This window comes from Anarrhichthys ocellatus, unplaced genomic scaffold (genome assembly GCF_004355925.1).
Source record: "Anarrhichthys ocellatus isolate YVR2014 unplaced genomic scaffold, GSC_Weel_1.0 scaffold11, whole genome shotgun sequence".
Lineage (NCBI taxonomy): Eukaryota > Metazoa > Chordata > Actinopteri > Perciformes > Anarhichadidae > Anarrhichthys > Anarrhichthys ocellatus.
The window spans coordinates 9,227,915-9,243,762 of NW_022280041.1; the positions used below are offsets into that span (position 1 = coordinate 9,227,915).

The 15,848-nt window shown below is 41.5% G+C and overlaps 3 protein-coding genes across 5 annotated transcripts in view; 2 read left to right on the plus strand and 1 right to left on the minus strand.

The window, feature by feature from the left end:
- The window catches only part of LOC116385754 (uncharacterized oxidoreductase YtbE), a 2,518-nt gene extending 1,453 nt beyond the window's left edge, over positions 1 to 1,065 (minus strand). The window contains 2 exon segments of the mRNA XM_075447373.1: positions 1 to 17; positions 331 to 1,065. The exon segment at positions 1 to 17 is cut by the window's left edge and continues 75 nt beyond it. Coding sequence (XP_075303488.1) covers positions 1 to 17; positions 331 to 569 — 256 coding nt within the window. The 5' untranslated portion in view covers positions 570 to 1,065.
- A 232-nt stretch (positions 1,066 to 1,297) lies between these two features.
- majin (membrane anchored junction protein) lies at positions 1,298 to 7,276 on the plus strand. 3 transcript variants are annotated; one of them, XM_031851431.1, is made up of 9 exons: positions 1,298 to 1,462; positions 2,538 to 2,583; positions 2,695 to 2,770; positions 2,866 to 2,976; positions 3,141 to 3,175; positions 3,473 to 3,612; positions 4,789 to 4,855; positions 6,251 to 6,435; positions 6,938 to 7,276. In XM_031851431.1, the coding sequence occupies exons 1-9, from the start codon at positions 1,449 to 1,451 to the stop codon at positions 6,975 to 6,977; spliced, it is 714 nt and encodes a 237-aa protein (XP_031707291.1). In that variant the 5' UTR covers positions 1,298 to 1,448; the 3' UTR covers positions 6,978 to 7,276. The 3 variants fall into 3 exon arrangements, with proteins under 3 accessions (XP_031707291.1, XP_031707293.1, XP_031707292.1); XM_031851433.1 differs by having other exon boundaries at positions 4,792 to 4,855; XM_031851432.1 differs by having other exon boundaries at positions 3,476 to 3,612.
- Positions 7,277 to 11,383: 4,107 nt separating this feature from the next.
- Positions 11,384 to 14,477, plus strand: gpha2 (glycoprotein hormone subunit alpha 2). The gene is made up of 4 exons (XM_031850654.1): positions 11,384 to 11,476; positions 13,706 to 13,838; positions 14,097 to 14,281; positions 14,373 to 14,477. The coding sequence occupies exons 1-4, from the start codon at positions 11,384 to 11,386 to the stop codon at positions 14,475 to 14,477; spliced, it is 516 nt and encodes a 171-aa protein (XP_031706514.1).
- Positions 14,478 to 15,848: the final 1,371 nt, after the last annotated feature.

A 15,848-nucleotide genomic window follows, 5' to 3' on the forward strand; every position in this document is an offset into this window, starting at 1 on the left:
CCTTGGGGCCCAGCTTACTGCAGGGAGAGAGAGAGAGGGGTTGTTCAAAATTGTAGACTTTACCTCAGAGTCAAACTTCACTGAGCTTCACTGCCTCCACATGGTCTCTGAGAATGAAATGCTATGATCTGGGTCTCAGAATCAGAAACGGTTTATTGCCAAGTATGTTAAACAAATGGAATTTGGCTTGGTAATTGGTGTGTGATAATAAACATACTAAACATAGTAAAAGACGTGTGTATGACACCAAAACCAGAGGTGTGCCCCTTTCAGTTTAAGTGACTTCAATAAGTGCATTGAACCATTGTGGATACAGCCCATGTACCTCACCTGGTTATGAAGACATCCTCTCTGGTTAAGCCATGTTTGGGCAAGAGCTCCTTCAAGGCTCGGCCCAGGTCAGCTTCATTGCGGTAGACGGCTGCACTGTCAAAGGCCCGATAACCAGCAACCAGCGCTGCGTCCACAGCCCCGTACACTTCTTCACGACCCACCAACTTGTAGGTCCCCAAACCCAGGAGGGGCATCGGAAGCCCTGTATTTAGGAGGACAGGAGGTGTAGAGGACATCTGATCTGAGAGACACTTCTTATTTCTGTACCGTTGGTCTACCCAACACTGTTAAAGAGGGAGAGAGGGTTGAGTGAGAAATAAAGGAGAGATTTTCTTCTTTACAGAGGAAGGTCATAGTGTTGTGATGCAGCAAATGAGTACCAATGATGCTGCAAATTTCTGGTGTTAGACCGCTGAAACGGTCGTAACATTAGCTGTTAGTACAGTGTTACAATGAAGACACTAGGAGTAGGCCTACTATGTGACAGCGTGTAGGCGCGTTGTTAATTAACTTACAATACCATATTATGGAGTAGGAACGCCATCAGGATGCCATCGTTAACAATAAATAATATTTTCATCTCACCTTTTGGGTCTTTTCAGCTGAATTCCTGCGAGGACTTGTTGCGTATTCACAAAGCGATACTTAATAAAAAGTCACGAGCTACAAAAAGGCAAAAAAAGCATCTAACACCACTCTCTCACCGAGGAGTGTTTACAACTACCACTTCCTGCTACGCGTGGTCAGCTGACATTCATGTGACATGTTGGGGGGGTGGTTTTTCCTCCGTTACCATAGTGACACCTGCTCTGACGCCGCTGATTGGAAGAAGATCTAGCTAATCATTGAAGGCCCACCCATCCGGAAGGCGGGAATTCGCCTCTGTCCAGCGAATCTCGAGCCGAGTCAGGCGTTTGATTGACGGCCGCGGTATTAACCGTTAATGTCCCGTTGGAGGCTGAAGTTAGCTTGCTGGAGGACCCACCAATTTCATGCTCGCCATTTCCTCTAGATAGTACGGTAATTGTAAGAGAGCGCGAGAGAACCAAACATTTCTGAGCCTTTAGAATAGTAAAGAGTTATAGTATACTGGTGCTCGCTATCTAGCTAAACCAATGCAACATTTCCAGTAAGTGTTGACATGTATTCTGTGTTTTGGTTGTCCTCCATCAATTAATATATGAATCTGTTTATGTCCTGATTGTGTTGCCCAAACCACATTAGGTCAGTCATGCCACTGCAGGCCTTCTCCTTCCCTTTCCCTGAAACTCGATTCTTCAAAGCTGGTAGTTTAATCTACAAATTCAAGATCAGAGGAGGCAGCAGCTTCAGGCAAGACAGACATTGTTCTTAACACCTTCACAGCCATGTCTTTATACTTAATATATGTTTACCCTTTTGGTGAGAGCAAGAAGTATAACACAAGAACAAGACCAGACCACTGGCAAATCAGTATAGACCATGACAGAATAGATAGGGTGTCATCCCAAAACCCAGCTTGAGATAGGATTTAGTCGTGGAAGTAAGGCTAGCAATTACATGTTTATAAAGCAGCTCTAGTTGCACATCTGTGATTTTTGATGAGCATTCTTCAATGCATCACTGGAAATCAGTTTAAGTAGCTTGACGGAAATAGGAAAATACTTGAAACAGAGGAAAGGCTCTGGATCAGAGCCGCTACAGACTTGAGTAATTCTTTTTTTCTTTTCTTCTTGAAAGCAGAGCAAAACAGCATGAGCTCAGAATCCTTAGAACAAACATACACCAGCGAGGGAAGGACTATTGATCAATGTCAGACCCACTCTTGGCTCCTTCAATGCTTCCCTTTCCTTTTCCTCCTCGAGATTAAATTCTGCAAAGAATTGCACAAAGTTCTTTAATCTCTAAAGTCGGGGAGATGACTGAGCTACAGGCAAGAGAGAAGGCATTGATCTTTTTTCTCCATTTCCTATAATGGCTACTGTTACACGTTGTGATGTGTGTTACCTAACCGATCCTGGAGTTCATTTAAACTTCACCTATAATAGTTCTGACACTCAAGGATTAGTGCTCAACAATCAAAGTACTGCATCAGCAAAAGGCCTGATGTGTAAAAGGTTTTATACAGTTATCAGCTTTACAGCGTTTGGAAAAAAAGTTACCAAAACTCGAACTGCTAATGTTGTATAACAATATGATAATGTGTGTATTTTATATTTCATCAGAGGAGAGGAGGTTATGGGAGAAAACTACTTCCATCAGGAGCTGGAGGTATTTATGGAAACTTTTCGTGTGCTTAGTCAACATTCACGTTTGTTGTGTTGACCCACTGTATTAAATTCTCTTAAACTTGTTCTCTCACTTTCTCTTCTCTGTTGTCAGGACATTTTCAGGACAGTTCTTGGCAACTTGGACAGTCTCCAACCCTTCTCTAGTGCCCACTTCAGTGTCTTCCCTTGTATCCTCCAACACTACTGATCCTCTACTTGCACTCCATTATGATGATGCTCATTCACCAGCGGTTTACTGCGTTTCGTTAACTGTAACTACCAGATAAGAAGCCGTGGGAGGGAGCGTCGGAGGTGATGTGCACACAGGGTGAGAGGAGGCTGAGAGCTTACCCGTTTAGTCTCATCCTCTACCTGGAGAAAAACACACAGAAGGGTGAGGATGAAAAAAAACTCACCGCTTTCTCAGTTGTGTTCACGAAACACATTCTGCACTCAAGGCATTACATGTTATCAGTAAAAAATGCTCAGGGCTTTACAGGCTGTATGGCTAAGATGCTATTCAGACATGCCGATGCCTCACATGTATTTATCTTGCAGAAGGAGCAAAGCAAGCAGCGGAGAAGTTGAGCCCAGTGAGTTGTTCTGTTACTCTAACAAAACATAGTGAGAAAAGTAATCCCGGCTGGAGTGTTCAAGTATTTTTTACTGTCAAACTGTCTGGTCTGATATGACGTATGTCAACAACAGCCCAGATTGCAGTGCCAGACATGAACCATGTATTTGAATCAACACCTCTCTGACAATAACAATAAGAACTGAACATGACCAAACCTCACAGGGCTGTTATATTGGATTGTTTTGTATTAAATGATCTGGTGTCCAACCCCACGTCATGTGTCATGTACAGTGCACCACTGCATGTTTTCTAGCAGAAAGACGTTGCACAGCGATTCCCGTCTGTGTCTGAGCCCCAGTCAAAGCGCCGGAGAAGAGATTCACCACTAGAGGAGGCCATCCTAAAGGACTTACACAGGGACATGGAGGCTGAATGCAGCGTTTCTGTGGTTAGGTGAGCGCTGTCTTTACTACTGTAGAGCTTATATGTAACCTTAAGCTTTTTACTCTGTGTTTGACTACAACCATGACTAAATGTTTCCAAAATCTTTGGAAGTAAAGGGGTGTACTGAGTAAAAACCTACGCTGTGGACACAAAAATGGTCACATGTGAATGTGTGATTAAGTGTTTTAGAAGTGAATGAATGTGTGACAACAGAATACATTTATTCTTACTATCACTAACACATCCACTCTGACTACTGCCCTGTTTGCGCACACACACACACACTCACACACACACTGACATGCTCCAGTGATCTTTGCGGTTACGAAACAGACAAGAGGCTGACGGGCGCCACCTCAATCACACTGACAGTCAGATCAGTGGGGCGAAAATTATGACTTAAAATGCACACCCACCAACTTATGTAAACAGAATTATCTCATCGTTTTGAACTTGAGGAACACACACTCGGATGCACAAACTGTGTAAACATCCTGCAAGCAGCAGGGCCTCAAGCGATATCGTCAGTTCACAGGAAATCAAGGTCCATGAAATAACTCTCTTTGAATTATTGAATTATATTCACCACATTGGCCATTACACTTACATGTCCTCAGAAGGGTGCAAAACAAGTGTAGTACACATTTCTGTTTCACTGATGGCGTTCATTAGTGTGTGTGTGTGGTGTGTGTGCGTGTGTGTGTGTCTACATGATGCCCTGTATCGACAGATGGTTTGTTTTTTTGTTAAACCTCCTTTAAAAATGGGAACAGAAAAGAGTTTTCAATGAGCCAATGAGCACTCACACTTGTCAACAAAGCATCTAACTGACATTGTTGGTTTTGGCTGCAAAATCCGGCATTTTAATCCACCAACATGTAATTAAAGGCCTTTGCAGTCCATGCATTGTGAATCATGACACCCACCAATTACATATAAAACACTGAGATTCACAGTCAAGCAATGATTGTCATTGTTTGGCGTAACGTTCTTATTCCTACCTACAGTTATATTAGATACGATTGTTCTGATACACAAATTGTGTAGATTACAAATTTAAATTCTGTTAGAAACCAAAGGCCGGATGAATTTAGACAGAAACCTTAATGGCAGAATCTGATCCTGAAAAATGGACTGTATTATGAGAAACAATATTTAATTAACTTGGTTGTGTCCAACTTTCAGCAGGCTCCCTCTGCGTTGTCCACATGCACAGAGAGACGTCCAAGAGGATCGAGGACATGTTGACAAGGTGACTTATTTTCATTTATTCGATCAGGTCAGTCATTTACTCGTCACATTTAACCGCTTAACTGATTTGTCACAAATGGAGAAGTCAGTCATTTCCGCCCACAGTTTAGAATGAACTGATTCCAACAATTCTTCTTCCAACTTCAGTCTCATAATAGCCTTTCGTTTCCTCTCTGCCGCATATATAAACACACACGCTGGTAGCATCTCTGTCTGTACTGTAGCCCCAGGCTGACATTAGCGCAGACAGGTAGGATAACAAGTGTGATTAAGGTTAATAATAGCATTACATCAGACACAGAGTGTACGTGTGTTAATGTGTGTGTGTGTGTGTGTGTGTGTGTGAGAGTGTGTTCCTGGTGATGTGCTTCAGATTGATTAGCAACGAAGTCCCAAAATTACCCTCCGCTCCCTTCTCGTCCACGGCCTTTCCATCTCATCTGATCCTGTTTTTTTTTTGTTTTTTTTACACGTGTCCACTCTTTTTCCCCTCTCGTTTGTTTCAAGTGGAAAAAATGATTTAAACTAATTATGTCAGCCTGTTGAGTTACTTGTTTTTTCTGAGAAGGAAGTGCCAATACAGGTCTACGAGGTTTAAAAAGGATTGAGTGCGAACAATGAAGGTTCTGTCGGCACAAAAAAATTCAAGGGAAGCGTAGTCGAATGACAGATATTGGGTTATCAAATGGGCATTTTGATGGATTAATTCCATTCAAGTTCAAGCTCATAAAGACACTGAGGCAAATGGAAGAATCAAACTTATCCTTAGCTTAGCCCCACGAATCATAGCTAGTGTTGCTACGCTAAACTTTCCCTTCGACTTTAGACAGAAGAAGTCAAAAGTAGCCCTCTTATAGTCAGCGAGCGTCAATTCTACCTGCTGAACTGACAACTGTCAGTAGTATATTTTATTAGCCAGCAAACTAAAAAAAATAAAGCAGACCAACTTGCGAACGAGTTTTAGATATTCTTTCGATGGCTGTATACATAATAATCATGCTAACTCAGAAAAGACTTATCATATGCAAACTCCTTGCCTTGTAAGTAAGGCTAAGTTATTGCTATGGTCAGTAAGCTAGTTAGCTGGGAATGCTAAGGTTAGCAGGTTACACTACAGCAGATAAACATTGTTTACTTATACTTGTGCTCAAGACGTGACCATAAACTATTTTCATATGGATTATCGCTCTAACTACAGCCCCATGCACACCGCTTCATGTGGAGGAATACAAAGCTGCAGTAGTTACAGCTACAAAGCCATAGTTGAACAATCATTATTTGGTGGGAGGGGTGTAGCGAATGGTCAATTTAATTACATTTCCAGTACTGTAAAACATATTTCATATTCAGTTCTATTTTTAATTTTACTTTAATTTATGCTAATCCTCTCCCACAGAAAGGTTCCAGAGGGTTTGACAAACCCCGGCAGAAATCAGGTGTTAACACAGTCAGAGGAAGCGGGACTCCAGGTGAAGTGCATTCTGGGTCAAAACAGCACATGGGAGAGGAGGAGTGTGATGAGGAGGGAGAGTCTGATCCTGGGACACCTGTGAGGCCAGGGATGTTGAGTCGACTGGCCAGGTTGGTATGAGGTTCACGGCAGCCACACCATCAGTAGCTAGCATGCTACAAGCTAAAGCTGAAAAAATATACCCGGCAGCAGATCAGTAACTCGGCACACAGTAAGGGTAAGACTGATACCTTTGGACGCTGGTGATGTCACTGTAGATTTGATTCAATTTTGCACCCACAGGAGAAGCGAGGGCTAATTGGTACCATTCATCTGAAAGACAAAAGTTGACAAAGATTGAAATGGATTGGGGAAATCCAGCTATTATAAGCACGGAAATTACAATATCCCTGTGAAATGTCTGTTGAGACAAGCTGAGACGCCAGAGGCGCATAAAAGACTGACACAAGTATCTCCACGTTGACAGGGCACGCCAAGCAATCTTACGAATGTGGTCTCTTTATGGTAATAATGATATGCAGTAGCAGCCTTACGTGGTGAGCCCACTGTTGCATTAATCACATGTGTAGTTCTTACTCTGAGCTTACTCTGTCTCTCGCTCTCTCTTTGCAGCCATATCTTCCCCTTCTCCTTGTTCTTCAGAGAGCGCTGAGGGCCGTGGTAGAGAGACAGGAGGTGTTACTGGTTCCAGTAGTGGAAACTCACCGGGGTTTGTTTGGTCAAAGTTCTGCAGCGCAAACTAAAACATTTGTGATATCTTTTCTCGAGAATAGTACGGCGTAGACCTGTTTGCCTTTGTTTGCCTTCATCCTCCATTGATCATCTTTTATAATGGTGTCAGTGTTCACCTGTTGTTGACTTATCATTGGAGGGTCTGTTTTATATCTTTTTTGTTGTTGTTGTTGTTGTAGCTCTGTATTGATACCATAAGCAAATAAATATAGATACTTCTTTGTTTCCAGCGGTTGTTTTTGTGATTTCATGTTGTTTTGTACCATTATGGATGGAGTCCTTTTTCGCTACTACCTGCAGTAACTGGATCCTCTCTTTCTTACCACCAAATCAGTGACTTCATAGATGACTTCTTCTTCTTTTCATCCTCCAAATAACACAAACTATACAGCAGTGTGTCTTTTATTTAATTTTTTTAGAGTTAAACTCTGCGACGTTTAACTCTCCTTTCATGATCTGTGACCCCATCTGCATTTGATTTCTTTTCTTAAACTCAGTTTCCAGTTGAGAGAGCTCCGTCTCTTTGTCTACACTTATCTACACACTGCTGTATTCATGTTTGTTCTTCTTTTTTAATGCAGTTTGGGGATTTCTTATGTAAAATGCGAATTAGCAGGAAACAATTTAATCCAAATGTTTACATCCTTCCTCAGTAGACTGTCAAATGAACAGACAACGCCGTCTCTTTCTTAACATTTCCACTACTGTGTGTGTTCTCATAAGAGCACACCTTGAGCTTCAGTGAGTATCACCTTGTGGAAACTCCACTTTCCTCCTGTCAGTCTAAATTAGCAAAGTGTTCTATCTTTGTGTGTGTGTGTGTGTGTGTGTGTGTGTGTGTGTGTGTGTGTGTGTCTGTCTGTTCCTGCATGCACGTGTCCATGCGTGTGTTTGTATATGGGGGTAAATGGGTCAACTGGACTGAAACATTGTCTTAGAAACAGGAAAACTTTGCCTAATCCTCTCCTTATATTGTCATAGCGCCTCAAATAACACACACATAATCTTATACTCACATCTACTTACACACTTTGACCACACACACAATATCCTGTCAGACATAATCATGCACACACATATAGCACTTGAAATAACAGACACACACACACACACATACATCATATACTTTCATTCTCACACACACACACTGAGAATAAAATAACAGGGCAGAAGTGGAAGCGGACACATTAATGATATTATAGTTATTCAAGACGCCACGGTTTCCACGGCAGCCGAGAGCGACGGGGCCACAGAGCGATACAAACATCGGTCACCCCACTGAGTCACACTGGAGCAGTGTGTGTGTGTGTGTGTGTGTGTGTGTGCGTGCGTGTGACTGTGTTCATTTTGACTACGAGAGTCTCCAGTTTAAAAACTTCATTCACGTCTCATTCTCTCCTGATGAGGTGCTGTAGGCCACTCAGATTTGTAGTCTCTCTCTCTCTCTCTCTCTCTCTCTCTGGTTGGCATGGAATCAGAAGAAACACACTGCAACTTACAGTCAACAGACTAATAGTTTTGTGTGTAGGTGGGGGGGTTTGGGTGATGATGTCACACATTCCGTTTTCCATTGACATAACTAGATTGGGAATGTTTGGGATAGAGGGGCCATAAGATGATAATTGTGTTTTCCTTAGAAGGTGTGTCTGTGTGAGTGAGTGTGTGAGAGTGAGAATGGGAGTGTGCAGCGCGGGAAGCCGTAGCATCTCTCCTGGATCAGTAATTAAATGAGCCCTGCAACCTGTTCTTTCTGAACTGGTATTAAGAGATTTTAATATTTTGTTCTGAAATGCGTCATTAAATATCCCTCAAGTAGCTTAATGTATCTACAAAGCGGCATCGCGTTCATGCAACCGTGGCAATGTTTGCTTGTAGCTTCACGTTAGCTTTTTACTTCTGCCGATTGCACTCACACGTTACAAATTATAAACGTGGTGTTCATTCCTGATGATTATCGATCTGAAAACAAACGTGTAAGTATCATAAACTTGCATTTGTTGCAATAATCCAAAATCCAATGGAAAAGTCCCATTTGCTTAAAGTCGAGGGAACCACTGTGATGCTAACTTCCAGGGTTGGCCTAAAAACATATGTAGTCCCTGCAGCACTGTATTAGTTCTTACTGAGGACATCTTTAAAAACTGGTCCCAAATATACGGTTTCGTTTTTATTTATTTTTTTAAGAAACCCCGCTTCTTTCCTGAAATAGCAGTAAATGGTGGATTTGCCGGGAACTATTTTCAGCGGTGGATTCATTCACATTTGGTGCTCCAGTGAGTATTTACAGTACAGCAGGGTGTATGTGGAACTGACTATAAATGAACTACAGTGTGTGTTCATGGTAATGAAGGAACACACTACCCAGTGTAACAGTGTGGCTCATTGATGTGTTTTTAACGGTTTTTGACAACAATAGAGCTCTATGGTACAGGAATACGATATATATCGGGCTTTGGCTGAATAGGAAACATAATAAAGTGGGAGAAATTCATTGTATGTTTGTTTTTTTTAATGGGATTTGTTGGCAATAAGTCTTTATCTGTAATTGACTTGAAGTCAAGTTTAGTTTTTGGTTTGGTTTTCTTTAAACAAGGGAAACATTTTGCCAGCACAGTTGAAATAATCAAATGTTTTTCCAAAGCAAATCCACTCAAATCAAATTGATTTCTAGTGCGGTGACATACCTTATTCTCATCATTCTCACTCACTTCTAGAAAAAAAAAAGCATATTCTTTTTTTCTTTTTAATTCACTTGTTCTAAGACAATCAGGTTTTAGGACTTTTATTTTTTTTTTTGCAGTGGAGAAATAATCTTAAAGGCATCAAAACCTATCGTTTCCTGGATGAATTACTTATTACACTGCTTTTCTTCCGGGAAATGTTTGGTGGGTTCAGCTTTTGTCATTTCAGTTGATCAAAGGTCATAACGAGCATCTGCAGTTTGTATTTCTGAAGGAAAGCTGTCCTGTGATGAGCTGCTGAGTCTGATTCAGGATATGAGACAGATGTGGAGCCGCTGCCGTAGCTGAAAACATACAATAAAACAGTGATGATCACTGCTGGGATCCAACCAAAGCACAGTTACTTAAAAATAAATGCACTGGTTCACCTCCCGCTACTGTTTTGCGACTGATTTTATGATATAGTGACGTCCTTGACTTCCTGAATCAATTCTCCTGGAAGTTTATCAAGGTCTGTCAAACAAAGATAGTTTTTGGAAAGTCAAGTCGTTTACTTTTATGGCCCAATATCACGAGGATCTAGTGTCTCAGTGGGCTTTATAGGATTCCCAACCCAGCCCAAATTCTCTCGGGACACATGGCAAAACTCATCGACGTAACCTCAGGAGACTCTAATTCGTGCTGTTCCAGTAAGTAAGACATTTGTTCCTTTAACCCTGAAACCCAGTTTCTTGTGGATACTCACCACAAGAGAACAAAGGACATCCATTTTGTGTCTTTGGCAACACTTTACAAAGTCCTCTGCGGTGACCTTTGTGACCTTTGTGACATGTCACCGAAGTGTCCAAGAAACAGCTGCAAATGTCCAACAAATCATGTAAGAGTCCATTAAAGGGATGTCTTTACCCGCTGTAGTTTGGACAGGGTGGTTGCTAAGCTGGCTTCCTCTACGCAAGACAAGAAAGACGAGAAGCAGAGCCAGGCGTTCTCCACAATATACCCATCATGTGCCACACACACACACACACACAGAGTTGACCCAAACCCACAATATCTTCTGACCCGACCCTGTCCTTCCTCCTGCAGCCACAAATGGAAAACCCAGGCAGACTTTGTGTGTGTGAGGTCTCCCATTCAGTGTATTTATTAGTTCACTGTATCAACTGGCAGCTGAGGCCCAGAATAAAAAAAGTTTTTGTGTGATTTTGAGCGCATGCATGCAAGGATACTTTCTTTGTGTGTGTCCCACGCTTGCGTCTGAATGCATGCGCGTGTGGTAAGGCTGTGTGTGTTCTCGCTATTGTGGTGGTGCGTTTAATGGAAAACCTATCTAGTTTTCCTCTGTGTCACAGCAGCGGTCCCCCTAAAGGTTGGAAAACAGAGAGCGGGGAGGGTGGATGGTGGAGGGGACAGAGAGACGGTAACACACTCCAGGAGAAAGACGTGAAAGTGAGAAGTGAGGCTTTTTTGATAATCTTTTTTTTTTTTTTTTAGATAATTTCACATTATTTTTGTGCAGGTAGAAGACAGAGAGATCTGTAGAAAAGCAGAAAAAAAAAGATTCACACACTCTCAACTCTCTAATTGTGGGTGTGTCCAGAGCTATAAGTGCCTTGGCTCTTACCTGTGTTACTTATATCCCTGCATGAGGCTCAGAGCAGTCACACTCACACACACCTGTCAGTCGCCACGCATGTCCTGCAATCCAGAAGCTGCACTCTCCGCTTCACGTCTTCAGGTAAGACTCAGCTGCTATTTACACCTGGAATGAAGTTTAGTGCATCAGTCTACATGTTGGTGGAATAGACCTTTAAATGCTGGTTCTGTGACATTTAGGCTGTGGTCTTCAGATTGCTGCTTTCTTATAGAATTTAGGTTTTGAGTTTTTGTATATACGAGGAGACTTCTGTTCCTCCAGTAAGTAATTGTCAATTTGGGGGAAATGCACTTTTAACCCTTTTATTTCTCCTTATGTTTATTTACATTCTCATTCTGCAGACTTTTTACATTTATGTTTATATTAATAATAATATTACCACATTTTGCAAACGTGTAAATGGTCCATATTAAGAATATTTACCTGCACACGTTTGTTTGTTTTTATTTTGAAACAGCTCACTACTTTGCTGACTTTGACTTTCATGACAATATTCATATTTGTAAAACACAGCAATATTTTTATTTAGATGGTGGACTATATATATAATTAAAAGAAAACACCAAACAGTGACAGATGAGACAAAACGTGTCTCCTTTGAGTATTTTTATAATGTATTTTTTCCTGTTATTAAGGCTGTAACCATTTTACCTGAGCACAGTAGAGGTTTCAGGTTCTGATGTATAATGATGCAGATGGTCCAATACAATAGCAATTTTATAAATTCTATTTAAAATAAGATCTTCTACTGCAACTTGTTGGTCAGTACCTGATCTATGAACTAAATTATTCAAAGAACGTAAACTACATTTGAGAGAATAGAGGGTAAATTGAGTGATTTACATTGAAGAAATTCCACCTCATGTCAAATGATGTTTAAACGTTCCTTTTAGCAGTAGTCAGTTTGCAGTCTGTTCAGTCCTGAAGGTTGTTTTAAAGACACATTGTTTAGTGTTTTGTGAGTAGTACATTCCATCTATGCACACTTTTTAAATTATTTTAAAGGCAGCACTGACTGACCAAACTTAATTTCGACAAGGTTTTTGTGTGCATGGAATACTTTTCCAAGCACTTTAAGTGTATTTTCTGAGGAAGATATTCCCCCGGCTGTATTGGTGGTCTTGAACACCGGCCCTCCCTCATAGCGGGGTGCAGCGTATCACAACCCACTTTCCTCAAAGACAAACCGAACCTTCAGGTGTGGAAACCCCACATAACAATTAAAAGCCGGGCATTTCCCCCTGCCCCACCAGCTGACACGGTGTTAATGGCCTCACACACCCACACACACACAGTCCTGACCCGTTAGTTTGTTCATACCAGCAGCGTTAATGGCGTCCCCAGGGCCGCTCCACCATCACCACATAGGCAATTCCCAAAGCTGCAGTCGCAGGGGAAGCGGAGCTGGAAAGAGCTGCCATTTTAGAGGGCAAGGGTCAGGACCCCCAAATTCCCAGGAAAACATGACTTTATTGTTTACACACGTGTTGGACTGTGTGTGTGTGTGTGTGTGACGGGTGGGGGGTTGTAAGCATGTGCATGTATGAACACTCACGCAAGATCATGCATGCATGCGTGCACATACAATATATGCACTGTATGCGTTCATGCTTGTGACGCAAAACACAGATGCACACAGGATCATTCGGCTTTTCTGTATCTTAAAGAATGTATTCACGTCTGGTTTCTGATTATGTCGCTGTGCAGCTACGTGTACGTTTGAACGAGTCGGTGTGTGAGAGCTGTGTACGTATGCGTGTGTCAGCGGGTAGCTGGTAAATGAGGCGTATTGAAAGGATAAAGAGTGCATTGTTTTTATTCACATTAGCTGTTACTCAACCGAGTGACACACAGGCAGACGCTTAGGATGGGAAATCACCTTGGTGGGTAAGGGAGGGGGCTCTGGGAACCTGCTTTGGTTTAAGGTTTGATGAAGGAGTTCAGCAGGACGGGATCACCAACGGTTGATAGAAAACTTCTTCAGTTTCTTCAGCTCAGATATCATGTTTGGATAAGATCTTTTAATTCACCTTTTTATAACCAAACAATGCTTCCTCACAGCCTCATCACAAGTTAAAGATGTTTATCATTTTTGCAGTTCTTCAGATTTTTCAAAAGTCTAAAGAGGTTCAACTTTATAATATTTCACAAGACCAAAATCAAAGATTTGAGAAAAGCCCCAAAAAGAAGTTGAAGTTGGAATTATTTTTGCATTAAAAACCTCGTAAAGACAGTTAAATGTCAGATTTCCTCTGGTCTTAAGTCACAGTAACGTCTTACATACTTTATTGTTCTGTTTGGATCCTCCAGGCTGCCATCCAGATGTCGCTGTGCATGACCTCACAATTCTGCCTGCTGGTCCTACCAGTGATGTCGCTGCTCCTGCTCTTCTCTCCTATTGGTTGGAGCTACGACGGCCTCACCCCAGGATGTCACCTACACCGTGAGGAATACATACCGTTTTTTAAATGCTTTTTTTTACAGTGTCTTAAAAAACAGCATCCATTTATGTGTAACAGCAGCGTCAAAAGTCCTTCTAACATGATTGTATAATAATTCTCAAGTCTCTGCTCGTTTGTATCAGCGTATCACAATAGATTTGACGATGCTGTTCTACATTTCTTTAATTGCTGAATCCTAAACACACACACATACAGGACTTGATTCTCGCTCATCCTTCCATCTTCTCTCACCTCTCCAGCCTTCAACGTGACCATCCGCAGTGACCGTCGTGGCACATGCAAAGGCACCCACCTTGTCTACGCCTGCGTGGGCTACTGCGAGTCCAGCGCCTTCCCATCCAGATACTCGGTGCTGGTGGCCTCCAACTTCACCCACAACATCACCTCCGCTTCACGATGCTGCACCATCAGCAAGGATGCTAAGGTAAGAGGAAAGGAAAAAGAGTGGGTTGTGTGTTGTTGTTTTTTTATCATTCTTACCAGTTGTTCATGTCCTCTTGCTTGACTTCCCTCAGGTTAAAGTTCGCCTGGACTGCCCTCGAGGTCGTCACCATGACGAAATCGAGATCCTGACGGCGAAGGAGTGTCGCTGCGACATGTGCCGCAAGGCCCGCTACTGACACATCAAGACAGTATGCTGCATACCTAATGTACACCAGGATAACAGCCACATTTAGTCAGTTAAGAGCTGCAAACTCTGGTAAATGATTGAAATACAACCAGTTTCTTTTCTATTTCGACTTGTTTTGAATGTTGAAGAACATCCACTTTAACTGAAAAGGCATCAGCTCTCCACCAAGCTGCTGTCAAAACCAGGGTTTCCTCCATTTGTGTTCTCAAAGAATGAAAAACCATGTGACTCTGAAATGTTCTACTAACGTCAAGTTAAATCCATTCAGGCAGAGTAACACCTGCTCTGGATCAGTCACCCAGTAACTTAAGAATAAGATCAAAATCAAAATTCAGATTTCTGTGATTGTGTGTCCTTTTGTGTGCGCTTTTGTAAAATGTGATGTAAGGGAGGTTTTTCTAGAAAACTTGATTGATGCACATGTGATAAAAGGCTTTCTAAACCATTATATCACTCACACTTCAAACTAACTGAACCTTTTTATATGTTTTTGCTTTGAGGCTTGGCAGACTCTTGACTTTGTAAGCAGCTAGAAATAAGAAATAAAGAGTCACACCACCATTCATACTTACAGTAGTGACTCAGGAGCAAGTATGAGTACGCAGAAACTCCAGGATTACAATCAAATTCATCAAACTCACTATACCCACAAAAAGGACTGGGTTTACCTCACTTTCACATTTTCAATTTTGGCAAAATGAATGAGAACATTACATTGCAGATGAGACATCTCATTGACTTGATCAAACAACAAAACAGTAAATATACGTATACGGTCAACCATTGGAATCAACATAAAGATTATGTACACAAGCGGTTTCATTCTTTGCAATAACCACTAAACACAGACAAGAGACCAAAGAATGTACACATTTTATTTATATTTATGAATTTGAACTAAAGGACATTTTGTAAATAGTATCTATTGATGAAACCAAATAATGTCGGAAATGTCAACGAAATGAAAAGACAAAGAATGCACTGTATTGTTTGTGATGAAATTGTATTTCAATAAATTTCTGTTCTGCAACTGTAAAGTGATTTTTTTCTTCTCGCTTTACACACACACGCGCACACACACATATGAACTTGTTTCCATTAAGGGGACAGTACACTGACTTACCCTAACCTTAAACATGACCACTACATGCAACCCCAACCCTTACCCCAGCCTTAAATGGAATGATATACGTCGTGGGGACGTTGTGTCCCCACAAGGGAGACGAGTCCCCACGACTGTTGGCCAGTGGTGTATAGTAACGAAGTAGAAATACTTCATTACTGTACTTAAGTCGTTTTTTTGGATATCTGTCCTTTACTTTACTACTTATATTTCTGTTGACTTTTACTTTTACTTCAC